The sequence below is a fragment of the Solea solea genome, chromosome 2 (genome assembly GCF_958295425.1).
Source record: "Solea solea chromosome 2, fSolSol10.1, whole genome shotgun sequence".
NCBI lineage: Eukaryota > Metazoa > Chordata > Actinopteri > Pleuronectiformes > Soleidae > Solea > Solea solea.
This window is the reverse complement of record NC_081135.1, coordinates 31225110-31241678: the sequence shown is the minus strand read 5'-3', so window position 1 is coordinate 31241678 and position 16569 is coordinate 31225110. Positions and strand designations below refer to the sequence as shown.

The 16569-nt window shown below is 41.5% G+C and overlaps 1 protein-coding gene across 2 annotated transcripts in view; it reads right to left on the bottom strand.

Annotated features, from left to right (window-relative positions):
- LOC131477395 (neuropilin-2-like) overlaps window positions 1–16569 on the bottom strand; it is a 78707-nt gene that overhangs the window by 18775 nt on the left and 43363 nt on the right. For both annotated transcript variants that reach the window (XM_058654833.1, XM_058654834.1), the window contains exons 8-11: window positions 13810–13954; window positions 10029–10204; window positions 9318–9491; window positions 7917–8061 (exon numbers count right to left, since the gene is read on the bottom strand). In XM_058654833.1, the coding sequence (XP_058510816.1) occupies window positions 7917–8061; window positions 9318–9491; window positions 10029–10204; window positions 13810–13954 (640 nt within the window). The remainder of the gene's footprint in view (window positions 1–7916; window positions 8062–9317; window positions 9492–10028; window positions 10205–13809; window positions 13955–16569) is intronic.

Below are 16569 nucleotides of genomic sequence, written 5' to 3'. Positions count from 1 at the left end.
CTCGTATTTTTTTAAAATTCTTAAATGACCCTGAACAGCTCACCCACGTGGTAAGTGGTGCGTGTGTGCGTGTGTGTGTGTGTCCGTATACTGACGTAAGGGAACAGAAGGTCGGTTAACGTGGCTCACAGCTGACACCACAAACTGTTCACCAAATTATTCTCTAAAAGCTACTGAAGCTTTTTCTCTCTCTAATTGTTCTGCCATTTACGTCCCGGTCTGTCCCGTCTTTCCCTTTTCCCCTCCTTCACATGCTCTGTAAATCCCCTCCATGGTTTTTGTCATAATAAATCCGACCAGTCTCAGTACTGCTTCACACAAACCACCATCAGCACCACACGCACACACACAGTCCATGTCTATTTTCCTCTGCCTCTCCAGCATTGAGGTGAAACTCTATCTAGTGTTGTTTCTTTTTTCTTTTCTTTTTTTTTAATACAACCACAATTTTCTTCTCCATAACTCTTTCTCTTGTTCTCTTTGTCATCTCTCCCAGAGGCCTATTTTGATTCCCACTCGTCCCTCACTTTTGTGTCCGCCTGCAGTTCTTTCTCTCGCTCTTTGTTAAAACTTTGCTCTTTTTTCCTGCAATCTCTCGCTCTCTCCCCGTTTTCTTTGTGCGGAGCCTCGGTCTGGTGGTACTGCTCATTGGATCTAACCACCGGCTCTGTAAAAGTGAGACCACCGTTGTTGATTTACTGCTTGTTTGGTCATTCTAAATGTTTCCATGAGTCCCTGGGTGATCTCTCTCTCTCTCTCTCTCTCTCTGTGTGTGTGTGTGTGTGTCACATGTTTAGTATGAACTCTTAACCTTTGCTAATAGCTTTGAGTTAATTACAGCATCTAGGTTCGTCCTCCAATGGCTTGTGTGTGTGTGTGTGTGGGTGGGTGTGGGTGTGGGTGTGCATGACTTGAATGAATTGTTTATACAGTTTGCTCACAGTGAAAGTATACAGGATAATTATGTCAACACACAGAGAGAAAACCAAATCTTTAAAGCCAAAATGTCCTCACTCTCTATGGTTTATATAATTCTTCTTTTTGGTCCTCACAAAACCACAAATACAAGAAAACACACACACACAGAATTAGATATTAACATAGGATAAGTAGCTACCAACTGCTGGCATTAAGCTGTTTTAACTTGGTGGCCTTTACCACTGTAATTAGACCCCTGTATGAGGGAGGGAGGGAGAGAGAGATAGAGAGAGAGAGTGAGAGAGAGAGATGAAGCCGGGAACATAACCCTTTCCACCTTTCGCCACCATTTTCCTAATTAGTGACCACACACACACACACACAGCCCCCTCCTTTCTCCTCCCCACTCTTCATCATTCTCCATATACTGCAGCACAATTCCGTCCATCCACGAGTGTCTTATCTGTAAATGACTCTAAATTTCATTTTACTGTTGTTCTAAAATCTAAACAAATGATTTCAAACTGAGTTCACCACTGAGTTACCGTAGCTTACCATGACTCTTCATATGTTTTGCTTATCACACACACACACACACACAAATACACACTATGCACACACACAAAATCTGCTGACTGTGCAGGTTGAGGCGGAAAACAGAGAGATGAAAACTGTTCAATTATGGAAAGAGCTCTGGGTGTAAATCTACCTCTGTCAGCCTAAATAATGACTACTGACACAGTATGGGACTTTGTGTGTTTGTGTGTGGGAGTGTTGTCACTATACTCAAAGGATTGTGACATGGTGCGTCAGTGCGTGTGTGTGTGCGGAGGATTTCTTTTACTTAATGACTATGCGATTGACTGGCACACTGAATGGCAGTGTGTGCATGTGTGTGTGTGTGTGTGCAGCACAGAAATATCACTCTTATAGTAAAATGTAACAGGGGCATGCACTGATTTTTAATGACAAGATACCACCAGGCATCTATTCACTGTACATAGTATTTTCTATTTAAAAAGACGTTTTCCCGACATGTTGTATGAGCTGGAAATCCCAGCAACTATTTATAGTACAGCACAGTGGCCCGATACGACAATAATTTGTGTGTTATTGAAATGGTACACTATGTTTGAGAGAAACCAAGTTCCTGATGAAGAAGAATTAGAAAGTTGTAGGTCACACTGGTTTTAATCCTAGTACTGTGACAAATAACAGAGTTAAATGAGTTAAATGTTAAAGTAAAAGTGGAAAACTTGAGTGATTTCACATGACAAACACATACGAGGGCTCACAATGGAAAAATCACACAAAACCAAGTGCAGGTTTGTACTTTAAATGATAATTATGACTCCCTCACCCGAAAGATTATAAGGTGGGAAAATAAGTTCTATACAGTTCTTTCCAGGCTAAATGCCTAATTGGCTCATTGTTCAGAATTAGTTTTTATGGTGAATGCTGCACCGGAGACGGACCACAACTTTTAAATAGGGGGAAAAGAGTTTCTGTAACCCAGCAAAAATCTCTTGGCAGCACAAGAAGAAGCTGTGGTTTTTTAAAAAATAAAATAAACTAAATAAATAAAATAAAAAAAAGCTTGAGCTATGAGCTCAACAGCTGAGGCACAAGAGGCAAAAGATGCTCTTCATGTCAGGAAAACTAATGACAGTGAATTGCTCATTAGTCCACTGTGCAACAAAGCACCGCGAGGTGTACGCGCTGTAATTATAACTTTAAGTGTCAAGCTAAGTGCGACGACAACAAGCGAGATGATATAAAAAAGAGGGCGCTGCCATTGAACGGTTAACTACATCAGTGAACCACAGTCAGCTACAAAGGAAACGAGTTGGAGTGAAGCAAAAAAACCATTAAGCAAAAACGCCATTAAATTCTCCGGAGAAGAGGGGGCAACTTTCTACATCAGCAAGCAGTGATATGTTAACAAGGATATGTTTAAAAAAAAAAAAGATCCAATCAGCAATCTGAAACTGCAAGGACGCTGACTCTGATTAAAACTTAAAACACTGGATGGAAAGCTGGAAGAATGAAAGAATTCATAGATAGAGAAGACAAAAAAAGACACATTGGGCCAAACCTAAATATTTAAACACAAGGGGTTCCGTACAGAGACACATATAAACACACGGGCACTAACAGTGAACCTGTGCCCAGTCTTAAGTGTTGCATTGTGTGATATCTCAAGGAGGAAAAGATAAACGTAACCGTCCTGAATTGAAACAGACATGAGTGTGTATGTGGGTTTTTTTGTTGTTGTATCTGCTGAAATGAAATGTATGACTCCATTCCTATTCCTCTAATGAGAAGCGGGTTAAATGGTCTGAGGAGAGTGTAGCCACAGACATCTGCACACTCCACCAACCTCACATTATTTTCCATTCCTTTCCCCGTTGGTTTCAAAGACCTGGATAAGTTCTTCAACTTAAATTAAATAATGGAATCAACAGCATGCAGTTTTTTTCTGGAAAGATTAAGTCTTCATTTCTTTTTCTCAAACCAAACGTGTGCAATAACTATTGATGAATTAAAAATGATTAATAGAATCCTGTCTAACCACTAATAAAAAAACCCTACAAAGAATCAAACTGTCCGACAGGATGCATTCATTATGTTTTCATTACTTAAGAAATAATAATATTTGCAATCTGGATGTTGTCACTGGTGGCAAATGAGGTGTTTGTGTAATCAAATTGATCTTTGAGGGGGAGGGAGATGAGGAGAGGAGCAGCGGAGGAGAGAGAGAGAGAGAGAGAGGAGTGGGTGTAACTCGGGACACGACACACCAATCACATGGAAGACGTATCTGGAGAGGAGCCACGGCTCACATGTGAAAGCGATCAGCAATGCTGGAAACACACTCTCTCTCTCTCTCTTTCTCTCTCTGTGTGTGTCTCTCTATCTCTCTTTCTTGGCTAAACCTGAACGATTGGATGGAAACCTGGAACAGCAGAACAATCCTAATGTTCTAGAACCAGAACTCTAAACAACATTCCCACAAGGGAATCGTGTGTATAACCGTGGATGTGATTTTGTGCATGTATGTGTGTGTGTGTGTGTGTGAGTGACAGACACAGCGAAGGTCCTTGGCTACGGTGCACTACTACACATCGACATGTCAGTCATAAACATAATGTTATTCTTGAACTCGAGACTTCCTAAACGAAAATCCGACTCGGTATACATTTCCAACAACATCCTGCTTCACGTTCATAAAATAAAAACTTAGGTACAAGTCTTTTCTTGACAGCGTCTGATGCCAAATATTTTTAGAGATAGACAAAAGAAACAAACGTAATGAACCAGATGTGGAAGCCCACCTGGGGTCATGAGCGGATTGTGGTTCTGCTGGCACACGGCAAAGAAAGACATACGATTTGAGTCAGAATCTGGTTGACGCAGTTGGAGGAATCACGACGAGCGGAGAGAGAATGATTCAAAGAGCGGCAGCCGAATGAAAACAAAGTCTGTCTGGACACAAAGCTACTCGCGCTCTTTGTCTGCGTTTGTCAGTGTGTGTTATTTCACTAAAGTGCTCCACCCATAACACCATCGTTTTCAATAAGAGATGAGAAACTCGCCGCATATAACAACTAATAATAAACTCTACAATTTCTGCCAAACAGGTGTGTGTGTGTGTGTGTGTGTGCATGCTGTGTGCCTGTCTGCCAACAACTAGGTGTGGAGTGAGAGAAATGAGAGCATAGCAGATGTTCTGATGGCTTAGTCATTTAAAACATGAACAAAATCTGGCAGCTTGGCGGCTCTCTGTTCACCACCAAAAGTCAGGGTTACAAGACCTAAATTACATGTTGCCTCCACGGCTAACGTGAATGATTGGAATGAGTCCTGCTATAATATTCTGGATTGGTTTCTGGTTTTGGCACAATAATGAGATGCAAAACTACATTATTGTGTGCACCCCCCCCCCACTAAAAAAAACCCCTGTATCCGCAATTTCAGCTTTCTTCATTGTAATTGGGTGCAGAGATTGTCTCTCTCTCCCATGTGAGGAAATTGTTAAACAGCCCAGAGGCTGGGTCAGTGTGCTTCATTGTAAAATATGAAAACAATAAAGGACTGGTAATGGAAAAGCAATGTCGTTGTGTGTTTGTTAAAGCTGATGTTTGCAGGATTTGAGGTTTGTGACTGACACACTGTCTTTGTATCTCGCCGACGAAACAAGGCTTAAACGACACACGGGAAAGCAGACGCAGCGTTCTCCAGGCTATGACTCAAAAGTACAATGGCTTCTGTGTTTTTATCCAAAGTAAATATATTATCATTGCTGATTAGTCGCTTGGAAAAGCCATGTATTGTTAATGGCATGACGCCAAACATATCAGATGGTCAAGGTTTGTTATGACAGCACCTCACGGGAAGATTTAATGTTATTTTGGAGTCGGGAAAATGCCAATAAATACGCTTTGTCTCATCTCAGATTATTATGAAAATCCAAATGGAAGACAAATAAGAAAGGTCTGTGTTTCTGTGTCCTCGGAAAAGAAGAGTGAAACAAACCACTGAATAATAGAAGGGCCACTCTGGTGTCTGGTACATCCACTGCAGACTAGCCCCTCCATCCATCTATGTGTGTGTGTGTGTGTGTGTGCATGTGTGTCAGTGAACATGTGATTGCCTTACACTGCTGATGATGACTCTTCTTATTTATTTATCAGGTCATTTATTCACTCATTCAGTTCCAGGCCAGTGCTGAGGCAGGCGATGTGTGCAGTGTCTACAGCTTTGTGGAAGAACGAGGACACGTGGATATATAATATCGTGTATTTATAGTAATAAAAAAATGAATAAATCGTTGTTTTAATGCTGCCTGTTTACAGGAAGTACCGGATCTAGGATGGAAAAACAATCTCAAAGGATAAACTGAAGAGGAAACTGAAATGAAAAGGTGAAGTTAAGTGTGTTTGTGTGTCTACAGTCACGTGTGAGCCACTAGAAATTAAATGTCTGTCCATTTCCGTCTGGTGCTCGTGACTTACTGCTTTGTTCGGTGGACTGAAAACTGATGCACTCTTCTGAATATTTCATCTGCTGTTACAACTCGCGAGCAAACACACACACACACACATCACCAAGAGAATTAAAGCGTAGCTTGTCATTGTTTTCACTTATTGCAACTAGCACGAAGTTCGACTGCACATCGAGTGAGATCATGTGTTTTTCAGTGTCGTTAATATCCTCCCCCCCCCCCGAGTGTGTGTGTGTGTGTGTGTGTGGAGACACTTAAACAACAGACTAAAGTTAAACAAAAACCACAGTAAGCCACATCTTTATGTGTGGTTGTGTGTGGTATTCTAGTGCTTAGGATGGTAGCAGGGGCAGTTGCTGTGGTGATTGTATAAAGTGAGAATTAACTATTATCATGGCTAACGCGCAAACTACATCCAGAGGGCAAACATCTGGCTCACAGACATCCGTGGCCAGAAGAGCAGACGATCGGTGCGACTGTGCTCTGATCGTGATGACTCCGGATAGGATGTGCATGATCTTATTACGTGCAATGGCAATCAAAGGCTGCGGACATAATACAACAGCCAGCACAGATATAATGGCATGATTGGGGAAATTATAAGAGTGTATCTCCATTAGAGGAGAATTATTTGGATTAATTTTTGATTCTTCTGATAATACATTGTGTCTTTATTGCATCCTATATGGCAGTATACGCACTGTGGTTGGGTTTTATACAGAAAACCTCAGACCTGTTTCTTTTGTACAACTGCTGTACAACCTAACTACCTGCTGAAAATGATCCATTGCATGTATGGAAGTCTTTTCATAGATATAGGGTTGAAACGTGCCCCTTATGTTCTTAAACCCTAAAGTAAAAACCTTTACACTGAATGATGAAGGATAAAAGGTGTCACAGTTTCAGTTTTCCACTGCTGTACCTTCCTTAAATGAACTATAATATACAGTCTCCTATTTTATCTAAGAAAGGAATCAACTTTTGCCTGATATAAACTGCTAATCCACATTATGATTAAGATTAGTATCCTCTGAAGACCTGTGTTAAGTGAAGAAGATGTGGCTTCTCTCCACATCATCATCATAATCATCATCATCACCACTGTTGTCCTGCCTGGTCCTGACACATCTAGGCCATATTGTGCCCCTCCCCCCCAATCACCCCCCTGACACACCACTTCATGTCATAGAAGTCACATATCAGACATATTTTTAACAGGCAGTCTTTAGTTTGTAGTCGAGTAAATAACATATGCATTGTTATATATAAAAAACGATATATATACAGTATCAAAAATGCTAATAATCAGATATAGACACAGTTAGAGACTCTAATTTTATCATAGCACATCATATTAATTATTAATATAATATGCAATCATTGTCTATACTTCACTCTTCACGATCCAACAACAGCACATCACTATAATGTCAATAAAGCCTTTGCGTAAAAACCCTGTTGTTGTGCATCTGAGTAATAAATATGGTTTTATTTCACCATCGACACAGTGGATGATCTTTCGCTACAGACGAGCCACACAGCTGGCCACTGTTGGTAAAACGTCCCATGACCTAGACATGTTAATCCCTGTCCAGACAGGCTGCCAAATCTCCTATAGAGCAAGATGATTACTTCCCTCATCACTTCACCCATACAATACACATGAATGTATACTGTTTACACTACGTTGCACACACACACACACACACACTGTATGGCCTATAAACTGTATGTGCATGAGTGCATGTTCTCGAGTGACACATGTACATATACACACAAACACACAAGTACTCACGGAGGACGACCGATGTTTACTTTGCGACAATAATATGCTTATGGATCATTGAGTGAACATTAATGCAGGAGAATTATGATGATGATATGTCCATGTTGTGATTTGGTGCCATACAAATACTGATGCACTGTAAATGTGTGTGGTTTTTTTTGTGTGTTTTTTCACTTCCATTATCTTATGTATATAAGATGCTGTTACCTGGCAGATCACAGCCGAGGACCTCCATCCTCATGCCGATCCCGGCAGGCGACCACCTCTCTGGAAAGACCCGGATGTACTGGGCCACAATCTCGTCGAACCTCCGCACTTCTGGAGTGTCGTAGTGGCTGTTCCCTTCGAAGATCTAGCAGGGAAAAAGTCAAAGACATGTGACGTGAGAAGCGCACAATAGGAAACATGTATCATTATAACTTAGAACTGACGGTGTTGGGGTGGATGTGTTTGACATATGAAGCATCATTTGGTGCTAGTGAGGTGAGCTTTGTGAAGCAACAGAGAAGGTTCTAAATGAAACGCGTGTCCTCTTTAAGTCATATAACACTCCTAACTGACGTTGTTTGTCAGCGCAGTATGACATGTGCCACATAATTAGCAACAGGGAGTGCTTTTCCTTTGATTTCCAAATTGATTTTTGAGGCAGCTCACTGCAGCCTCTGACACAAAGATTTATTACACACTGAAAGCTGACAAGACTGCACTGCTACATTTAAAAATTAGGGCTGTGGAAGTTGTAATATTGCTCTCTTTAACTGCCTTCCCCCTCAATTCTTGTAATTTTTGAAAACATATGATGAATTTCCCTGGATGCCTATTTAAAAAGATGGGCAGATGAGAGAGAACAGGGTTTTAGCAGCAGGAGAAGAGCTTCGCGCTCAGTAGTGCTATTTAAGGGTTTTAAGGCTTGAGTCTCAAAAAGGAAGAACAGAGTTTAAAGTGGTCTGTCTCACACTGCTTAGACTGCTGGCAGCATTGGGTGGTGCGGTGGCAGGAAAGACATTTTTAATTAACACCCATGAGAGACAAATAGAGGATGAGTGAACAAGAGGATAGAGAGACAGAGGGAAGCAGGGAGGGAGAGTGCAGGGGACTCGGAGAGCGGTGAGGACAGAAGACAGCCAGAGAATGAGGAGTGAGGCGATTAAATTGAATTATTATCAGAGCTTACGCTGGACAAAAAAAAGAAAACGCTATTTTGGAGATGATGATGGAAAGAGTAGGAGAGTGGAGAGGGATGTGGTTGAAAGACAGCTATGAATAAACAGCCAATTGAAGAATAACTGACAGTGACAGTCAGAGGAATGAGATGTGTACACGTCACACGGATAAATGTGTGCGTTTTCTACTATAAACACAGGCCTCGCCAGGATCAGTATAGTCCACATGGGGACCAAAACCTGGTTATAATGGGGCAGAACTTTAGGGATTTGCATTGTGGTTAGGTTAAGGTTCAGTTTAGTTTCATTAACTGGTTATGGTTAAGGTTAAAGATAATATAATGCTTTTTTTAGGCTGGCCAAGTAAATGGAAGCCAGTAAGAGTCCTTAAAATTATAGCTGCACAAACCTGTGAGTGTGTGTGTGTGTGTGCATGTGTGTATACCTTAGTAAAGCCAGTCTTGCTGTCAGTGATGAAAACCCAGTCTTTGGCGGTCAAGCTGTGAGCCAGTTTGTACTTCCTGACGAATGCTCTGTTCTCGGCGCTGGTGCTGCCCTCCAGCCCTCTTGCACCCTGGGTAATAATGCCCCGCACCATCTTGGGCACCCCGAGGTCCACCTATAACACAGGCAAACATAAATGTCATTGCAAGCTCCCTTTCTTTACTACAGAAGTCAATCACTTCCCCCCATTCTGCTCTGGCTTCACATATAATCAATCACAGAGCTAGTTTTCCATTAGGGAACTGTTAAGAAGCTGTGAGGCTTGTGTGTCTTGTGTATTTCATGGATTGAGTGTGAGAGTGTGACTCGCTTTGTTTTTTTTGCAGTTTGCTGGATGAATTGTGGTCTTCGGTTGTTTTTTTTTTGTACAATATTGACTTATCCTCTTACTCTTTTCTCCTCTCTGTTATCATATGGTGTATTCCTACACTCCCTTTTGGGTTCCTATACATTATTCCCGCATCCTTATCTTTACAAATGTGCTTGAATACCATATTTGTTTTGTGCTGTGTGATGGATATTGTTTCAGGTTTGTTGCATTAGTCTGTTGAATTACACATTTTTTTGGGCAATTTATTTCTTCTCTCCAAAGTTTGCAGACAAACTGAATGAAGTGAGTGATGTTGAACACGAGGGAGTTGCATGAACATACCTGGAGCCACTCCTCTCCAGCTATGGGCTGTGCCGGGTTGGGATACCAGCCTGTGCGACTGGCCACAAGCCGTGCTGCGCTCATGGAGCCATGGATGTCTCTCATGGAGGATGCAGAGATCTGGGAGTCAGGAAGCAGCCCAGACAACATGCCTTGCAGTTCTGAGCAGGGAGCGTCTAAAACACAATTGAAGAGAACAAATGAGTGAGTTTCAGCATTCACTGAATAATTACATCAAGCTTGTAATTCAGTCACAAAACACTAAGCATCTTCCACACAGTAAAAACTTAAAATGTTAAGAAAAAGTGAAGAAAATATGTTTTTTATTACTGGATCTTAAGTCTTAATGAAAATGTGAAGCAAAATGAGACGAGATGTTGAACTGAAAAGACATTTGAGGGTAACGGCCCAACACAGGCTATAACCATTATTCCTTAAAGATTCCAGGATGTGACTTAAGGAACTTGCTGCACTGCTAACACGTCTTCACAAATGAATGTGAGTTTTATTCAGGAATCATTTGCTGCTACTGTTTGATCTCGTCTTGGTATACAAGACTCAGATGTGACTGTGACAAAGACATTTTAACACAAACAATTCCATGCTCCACGGCCGCTTTTTTGAGCTGCTTTCCATCAACTCATTTCATTACTTTTTTTTTCCTTCCTGCAGAGGCAAAGTTGATGCATAACTTTAGCCAAGCTACCAGGGGGATTCTACAAAGTGAATTGAGCCAGAGAACTCACAAACCAATGAAAGCATTCTACAGATCAAAGGGAAACTGGTTATTACATTGGAAAAATGTGCCTCAATCTAAAATATAGCAATAAATGAAAATGATGGCAAAAAAAAAACAAAGACAATCAAACAAAGTAACCATTTGTATTTTAAACTGGACAGGATTCAAACAACGAGAGATTAAACCAGATAAAACAAGGGAAGGAAAACAGAGAGAGCAAAATAAAAGTGAGAAAGAGACAAAAGGTCAAGATGGACTGGAAAGTGAGCATGTGAAGAGAATGGGTGTGAAAGATAAAGGGGGATACGAGTGAAAAGAGAAAGAAGGAGGGCCGACTGACAGTCAAGGGTGACGATGATTGATGGTGACATTCTACGGGTCTTTGCGGAGATGAAAGTTTAATGCTGTGACGTTTGCAACTGCGCCTCACCATGGTGAATAATGAATGAACAATAAACAACAACAACAACAGCTACGGCCATGATGCTCGATGAGCTGCCTCCAGCTCTAGAACAGACAAGAAAACTGATTAGCAGGAATGAAATTCTAATATTGCACTGTTTATTCAGTGTTCTGTATTTTTGCTTCTGTATGTTTCTGCCGCCGTAATGAACTCCAGCGGGCGTTTTAATCCAGGGGTGCAGTAGGAATCCATGAGAATATCGTCTCTGGAGATCACAGCAACAGAAATAGCCACATGTGACGGAAGAGCCCTTTAAAGCTTAGAAATACTTAGACATAGATGCAAGTCCAAACACAGGTTGAAACACACTTCTTCCCACAAATACACGAGTGGGTCTAAAAAGTGTGGAATTATTATTTCAGTTTCAATCCTTGGAAAAAAGGAATGAGGATACTGAGGTTGGGAAGCACAATTTTTCAAAAATACTACCCCTATTCTAGTATTACAAAGCTAAATGCAAATCGGTGAAGTATTCCTTTAACCCAATTCTAACCCTTACCCTAAAACCAAGTCTTAACCCAGATAAAAAAGCTCTGTAAAGTTGTGGGGCTCAGACAAAATGTCCCTCATAAAGATAGGGTTATGTTTTGTGGACCTCATAAGGATATAAAGCACATAGACACAGACACTTTCCCACTATGCTTTTCTTGATAACACGGTCTGACAGAGGACCTTGTAAAAATGTATTATTTAACAAATGAAAAATGATAATGGTGCTAAAAAAGAAATGACTGATAGGTGCTGCAAGGGCCAAAATAAAGACCAGATGAAGGGAGAAGTGAAGGAAGGATGGAGTTGAACGAGGCAGGGACCGGGGAGTGATTTAAAGGAAGGGACAGAGAGGAGAAAACGAGGGCTCTGGAATGGAAGCTGTCAGCAAAAGCAATGGAAGGAGAGAGGAGCAGAATGAGGAGCAAGAAAAAAACCAAAACAATCTACAATAAAGCAGCACAGGTAGAAGATGAGGTAGAAAAGTACAAAACTTGTGCGTCCGCCTTGATACCAGGTCTGTGTAAGGCATTATCACGTCCCCCTGCGGCAGTACTGTATGTTCATGTTTGTTAATATGTATGAAACAGATGCTGCAATGTTATTAGCAGGTCTGTTTCATTTCCCCAGCACTTTCTGCAGGTTGTAGACAAAAAAAAGTTTGTTTTGGCTCCTAAGCTTCTTCACAAACTCAGTCACTCTTCCCGACAAAGGTCAAACGATTCTGAACGTAAGTTTGCATAAAAAGCCACCGCTTCCCTTGGGCTGATGATGGATTCCCGACACTGCAGAGTGGCAGGAATGGGCAATATCCAGGGAAATATAAACGACCAAGAGATGTGTTGAATAGATTCTCGGTGCTGAGAGTAGTGGGGAAAAAATAGGGTGATATATAATGTAATCTCAGGTGTTAAAATAGAGTAGAAAAAATGGGCAATCTGTAGAAAAGAATAGGATACTTGATACATGTGTCTTTTGCTCCTGTTTTCTCTCTTTCTCTCCTTCTTTCTCTCTCTCTCTCACTCACACACACACACACGGTATCATATTGTTTTGCTGTGATTGTGATTTGTATGGGTGCTGAAATAGCCCTCCTAGATAAGAGCATATCTGTCCCTCTCAATGGCCACTACAATGGCAGCAAAGAGAGACCCTAACCTAATAATGATACAGGGAAGCTGGGAGACAAACACACGCACCATGTCCTTCTATCTCTGCGAGGACACTCACTGGCACGACACACCTCCTTCCCTCTTTCTCTACACCAACAGCCGTTACAACTAAACGCCAAACTTAAACCCTGTAACCAAAGCGTTAACCCTTGAAAGTTTCGAAGATGAGCCAGACATGTCCTCAATGACGGGGCCGAAAAGTGGTCCTCACAGAGATAGAAGTACACACACACACACACACACATATACAGAAAGACACAGAGGGAAAGAGAGAGAGAGAGAGAGAGAGAAAGAGAGCGTCTAATTAAGTTTTATCTATTTATAGTATTGAGCTGATTATGCTGGTTGAAATCATGTTTGTTTTCCAGGGCTGCAGATGAAAGCCGAGAGCCTGTTACTCTCTGATGTTATCACCCACACATCACACTCTAGTATTATTCTATTAGGACTCAGAGTGTTTCTTTTTGTCTGCGCGCGCGTTTTTTTTTTTTGTTTTTTTTTTAGTGAGCAATGTGTGAGTGGGAGATAGAGAGGAAGGACATGTATATGAAAGAGTGAGTGCAAGAGTGTGAGTGCACTTGGGAGTGTTTTTGACGTGTGTGCAAAGGGAGAGAGAGGGATATACAGGAGGATTTGGATGGAGAAGAAGAGTGGATCGATTAGTGGACAAATAACTGAATTATTTATTAAATATTCACATAATTTATTAAATAATTAAAAAATTTAAATAATTACATTATTTAAATGAAGATGGGTGGGGGAGGGAGGCCTCACAGTTGCCTGTTTCCTTATATGAGTATATAAGCCAGTATCACAACTCGGCACGACGAATGCCGTGTTTTCACAAGTGAATCCCACCAGGAGGAGAAAAAAATCAAAGAAACTGTAGAGAAATAGATACGCCATGTTTCTCCTTACCAGTGATCTGACAGCCGTAAAGCTCAAACCGCAGTGCAATGCCGTTCTTCCACGTCTGAGGTCGGATTCGTACGAAGCGAGCCAGGACCGGCTGTGGGATCCGGTTGAGGACCACCTCTGTGGCGTCGACATTGGCATGGAAAACCTACGGAGAAAGAGGAGCAGAGGGCTTTTAATAACACCTCACTGTTTATCTGCACACACAGAGAGTGAACACACATCCTGAGAGGATAAAGTCAGATATGACGGGGTCATTAATCATTGTCATTTTTGTTTTGCTAGTCTCCCATCTGGGATAAATATGGAAGTGGAGACAGAGAGTGTCCGGCCCAGTTTAGCATAAAGACGTAACATGACATGGGCTAAACCGTTCTAACATCTCTAAGATTATGTTCAGATTACCAAATGTGACACAGATCTGATTCTTTTATGAATGTGTGGACAGAGACGTTTGGTCGTCTGCTCAGATTGATGTCACGTCAGTATGTGGTCCTGGATCAGATATCGTTTTTGATATGTGACCATGTGACATGAGAGGAGAGAATGGCCACGTTATCAACCTGCACTGCGGCAGTGTGGCAAAGTCCAACAACAACAGTGTTGTATAGTATAGCGTCGTCCTCTAGAGATGAATCTCACTGACAAATTCCTTGTGATAGCTTTTGTTGCCGCGAATTCCCCGCGGGGACTCAATAAAGCCACATTTGATCCTTTTCAATTTGCCACTTAAAACTGAGAGGTCTCACAAATACGTTGTTTTCTGCTGTTGATGACAACAAAAGAAAGGTATTTGTGCACATGCATAGTGTTGTGTTCAGATGCAGGACATCATGAATGTGGACTGTCAAATCTGATGTGTAAAGAATCCGATTTGAGGCGTCTGAATGTAGCCTGAAGCTGCTTAATCCAGACTGAATCTAAACATGCTCATAAACAGAAATGTAAAAAACAGAAAGTGGTGATTTTAGAAGGAGAAGCTATAATGATTCAAAAGTGCAGAGATTCTCTCTCTCTTACATACAAACACACACACACACTCTCATTGACTTTAAATCGTTTGGACAGCCTAAACAAATCTTAGCCCTAAACTTAACCAGTTCCTCAGAAATCAGGTTCTCCAATCCAATCCCATCCAAATGTATTTAAAAACAACATAGTTGACCAAAGTGCTGTACATTAGGACCAGGTTTTGGTGTCCATGAGGACTACTGGTCCTAACAGGTCAGAGTTTATACCAGAAAGGGTCTCAGAGAGGTAACAAATACAAGAACACACACATACACTCTGTCTAACCCTAACCATAACATATAGTTTAATAAATTCTATGTGTAAACATGTGGGAGAGGGTCATCTTCTCAGAGCATCCACTTCCCATGATCCTTTCTCTCTCTGTCTCTGTCTCACACACACACATTTGCGCTTCATTCATAATGAGGACCCTCATAGACATAATGCATGCCCCTTAACCTAACCTTAACCATTACAACTAAATGCCTAACCCTAAAACCAGGTCTTAAAAATGTGAGGACCAGCCAAAATGTCCTCACTCCGTATGGTTTATACGATTTTTGGTCCTCACAGAGCCACAAATACAAGAATACTCTCTCTCTTGCTTTCCTACCTTACCGTCCCACCACCACCACACTGTGACCTCTGAGCTCCAGTACTCCTCACCATGTATACACACACACACACAATGATTTAGTCTGAAAACGAACACAAATACAGATGAAAGGAAAGAACTCTGTCTGTCTCTTGACACCAAGACTTCATATCTCTCTCTATCAGTCAGACTGTCATCTCTTAGTCTCTGTGTGATCCGTGTTGGGCTCACCACAGGAAAACACAGCTGGGCTTCTGCTCTTGCCCCCTTTATTTCACTTTCCTCCCTTTTCTGTCTTTCCCTCCAACATCTCTTCCCTCTCCCACTTTGTCATTCCCTGCCATGATGATATACTACTATAAATTTATGGGGGAAAAAAAATCCATTACAAAACCACAAAGGCTGTTTTCCCTCTGTGCCTCGAACACTCTTTCTATTATGTTACATCAGTGCTGAAAACACGACAGTGTGTCTATTACACAGAGCAGTAAACCTCATTCAGCAGAGCCGAAAGCCCTTGCAATTACTTGCTTGGGTACTCATTTATAGATGTTAGCTTTGTTATAGGTGTGTGTGTGTGTGCGTGTGTGTGCGTGTGTGCATGCTCCCACGTGTCGCTGTTACACCCCTGTTCTTGATCCATTAAACCAGGGGACACGTCAGGGGTGACAAAATATGGATGAAGGGTGTTCCAGACGTGCAGAAACAAGAACATGCTGCTGGGCCAACAGGGAATTGAACCCTCGACCCCATTGGGTGTACAAAGTCAGACTCACTGAACTCGTGGCCTCTCATTGGCCTTAATACCAGAAACTGTGACCAGTTAAATGATGGAATAATGCCCAAAGGCCCTGAAAGCCTTAATGGGATTGTGGTAGTAGACTGTAATTACAAGTATGTGTGCATGTGTGTGTTGATGCTGTCAGTGTGTGTTGGTGTGTAAAAGTGTAATTACAGTTAGTCTCACTCTTAGGGTTTGGGGGCTGGTGGGTGTTTTCTGATTTCCCTCGGTGCACGGTGCACACTGAAACATTTCTTCAGCAAATACACACACACACACACACACACACAGAGATTTCATGAATGTATATTTAAGTGTGCACATGTGTGATCCTTTTGAAATCCTTTTGTGATTCAGGGTGTTTGTGAGAATATAC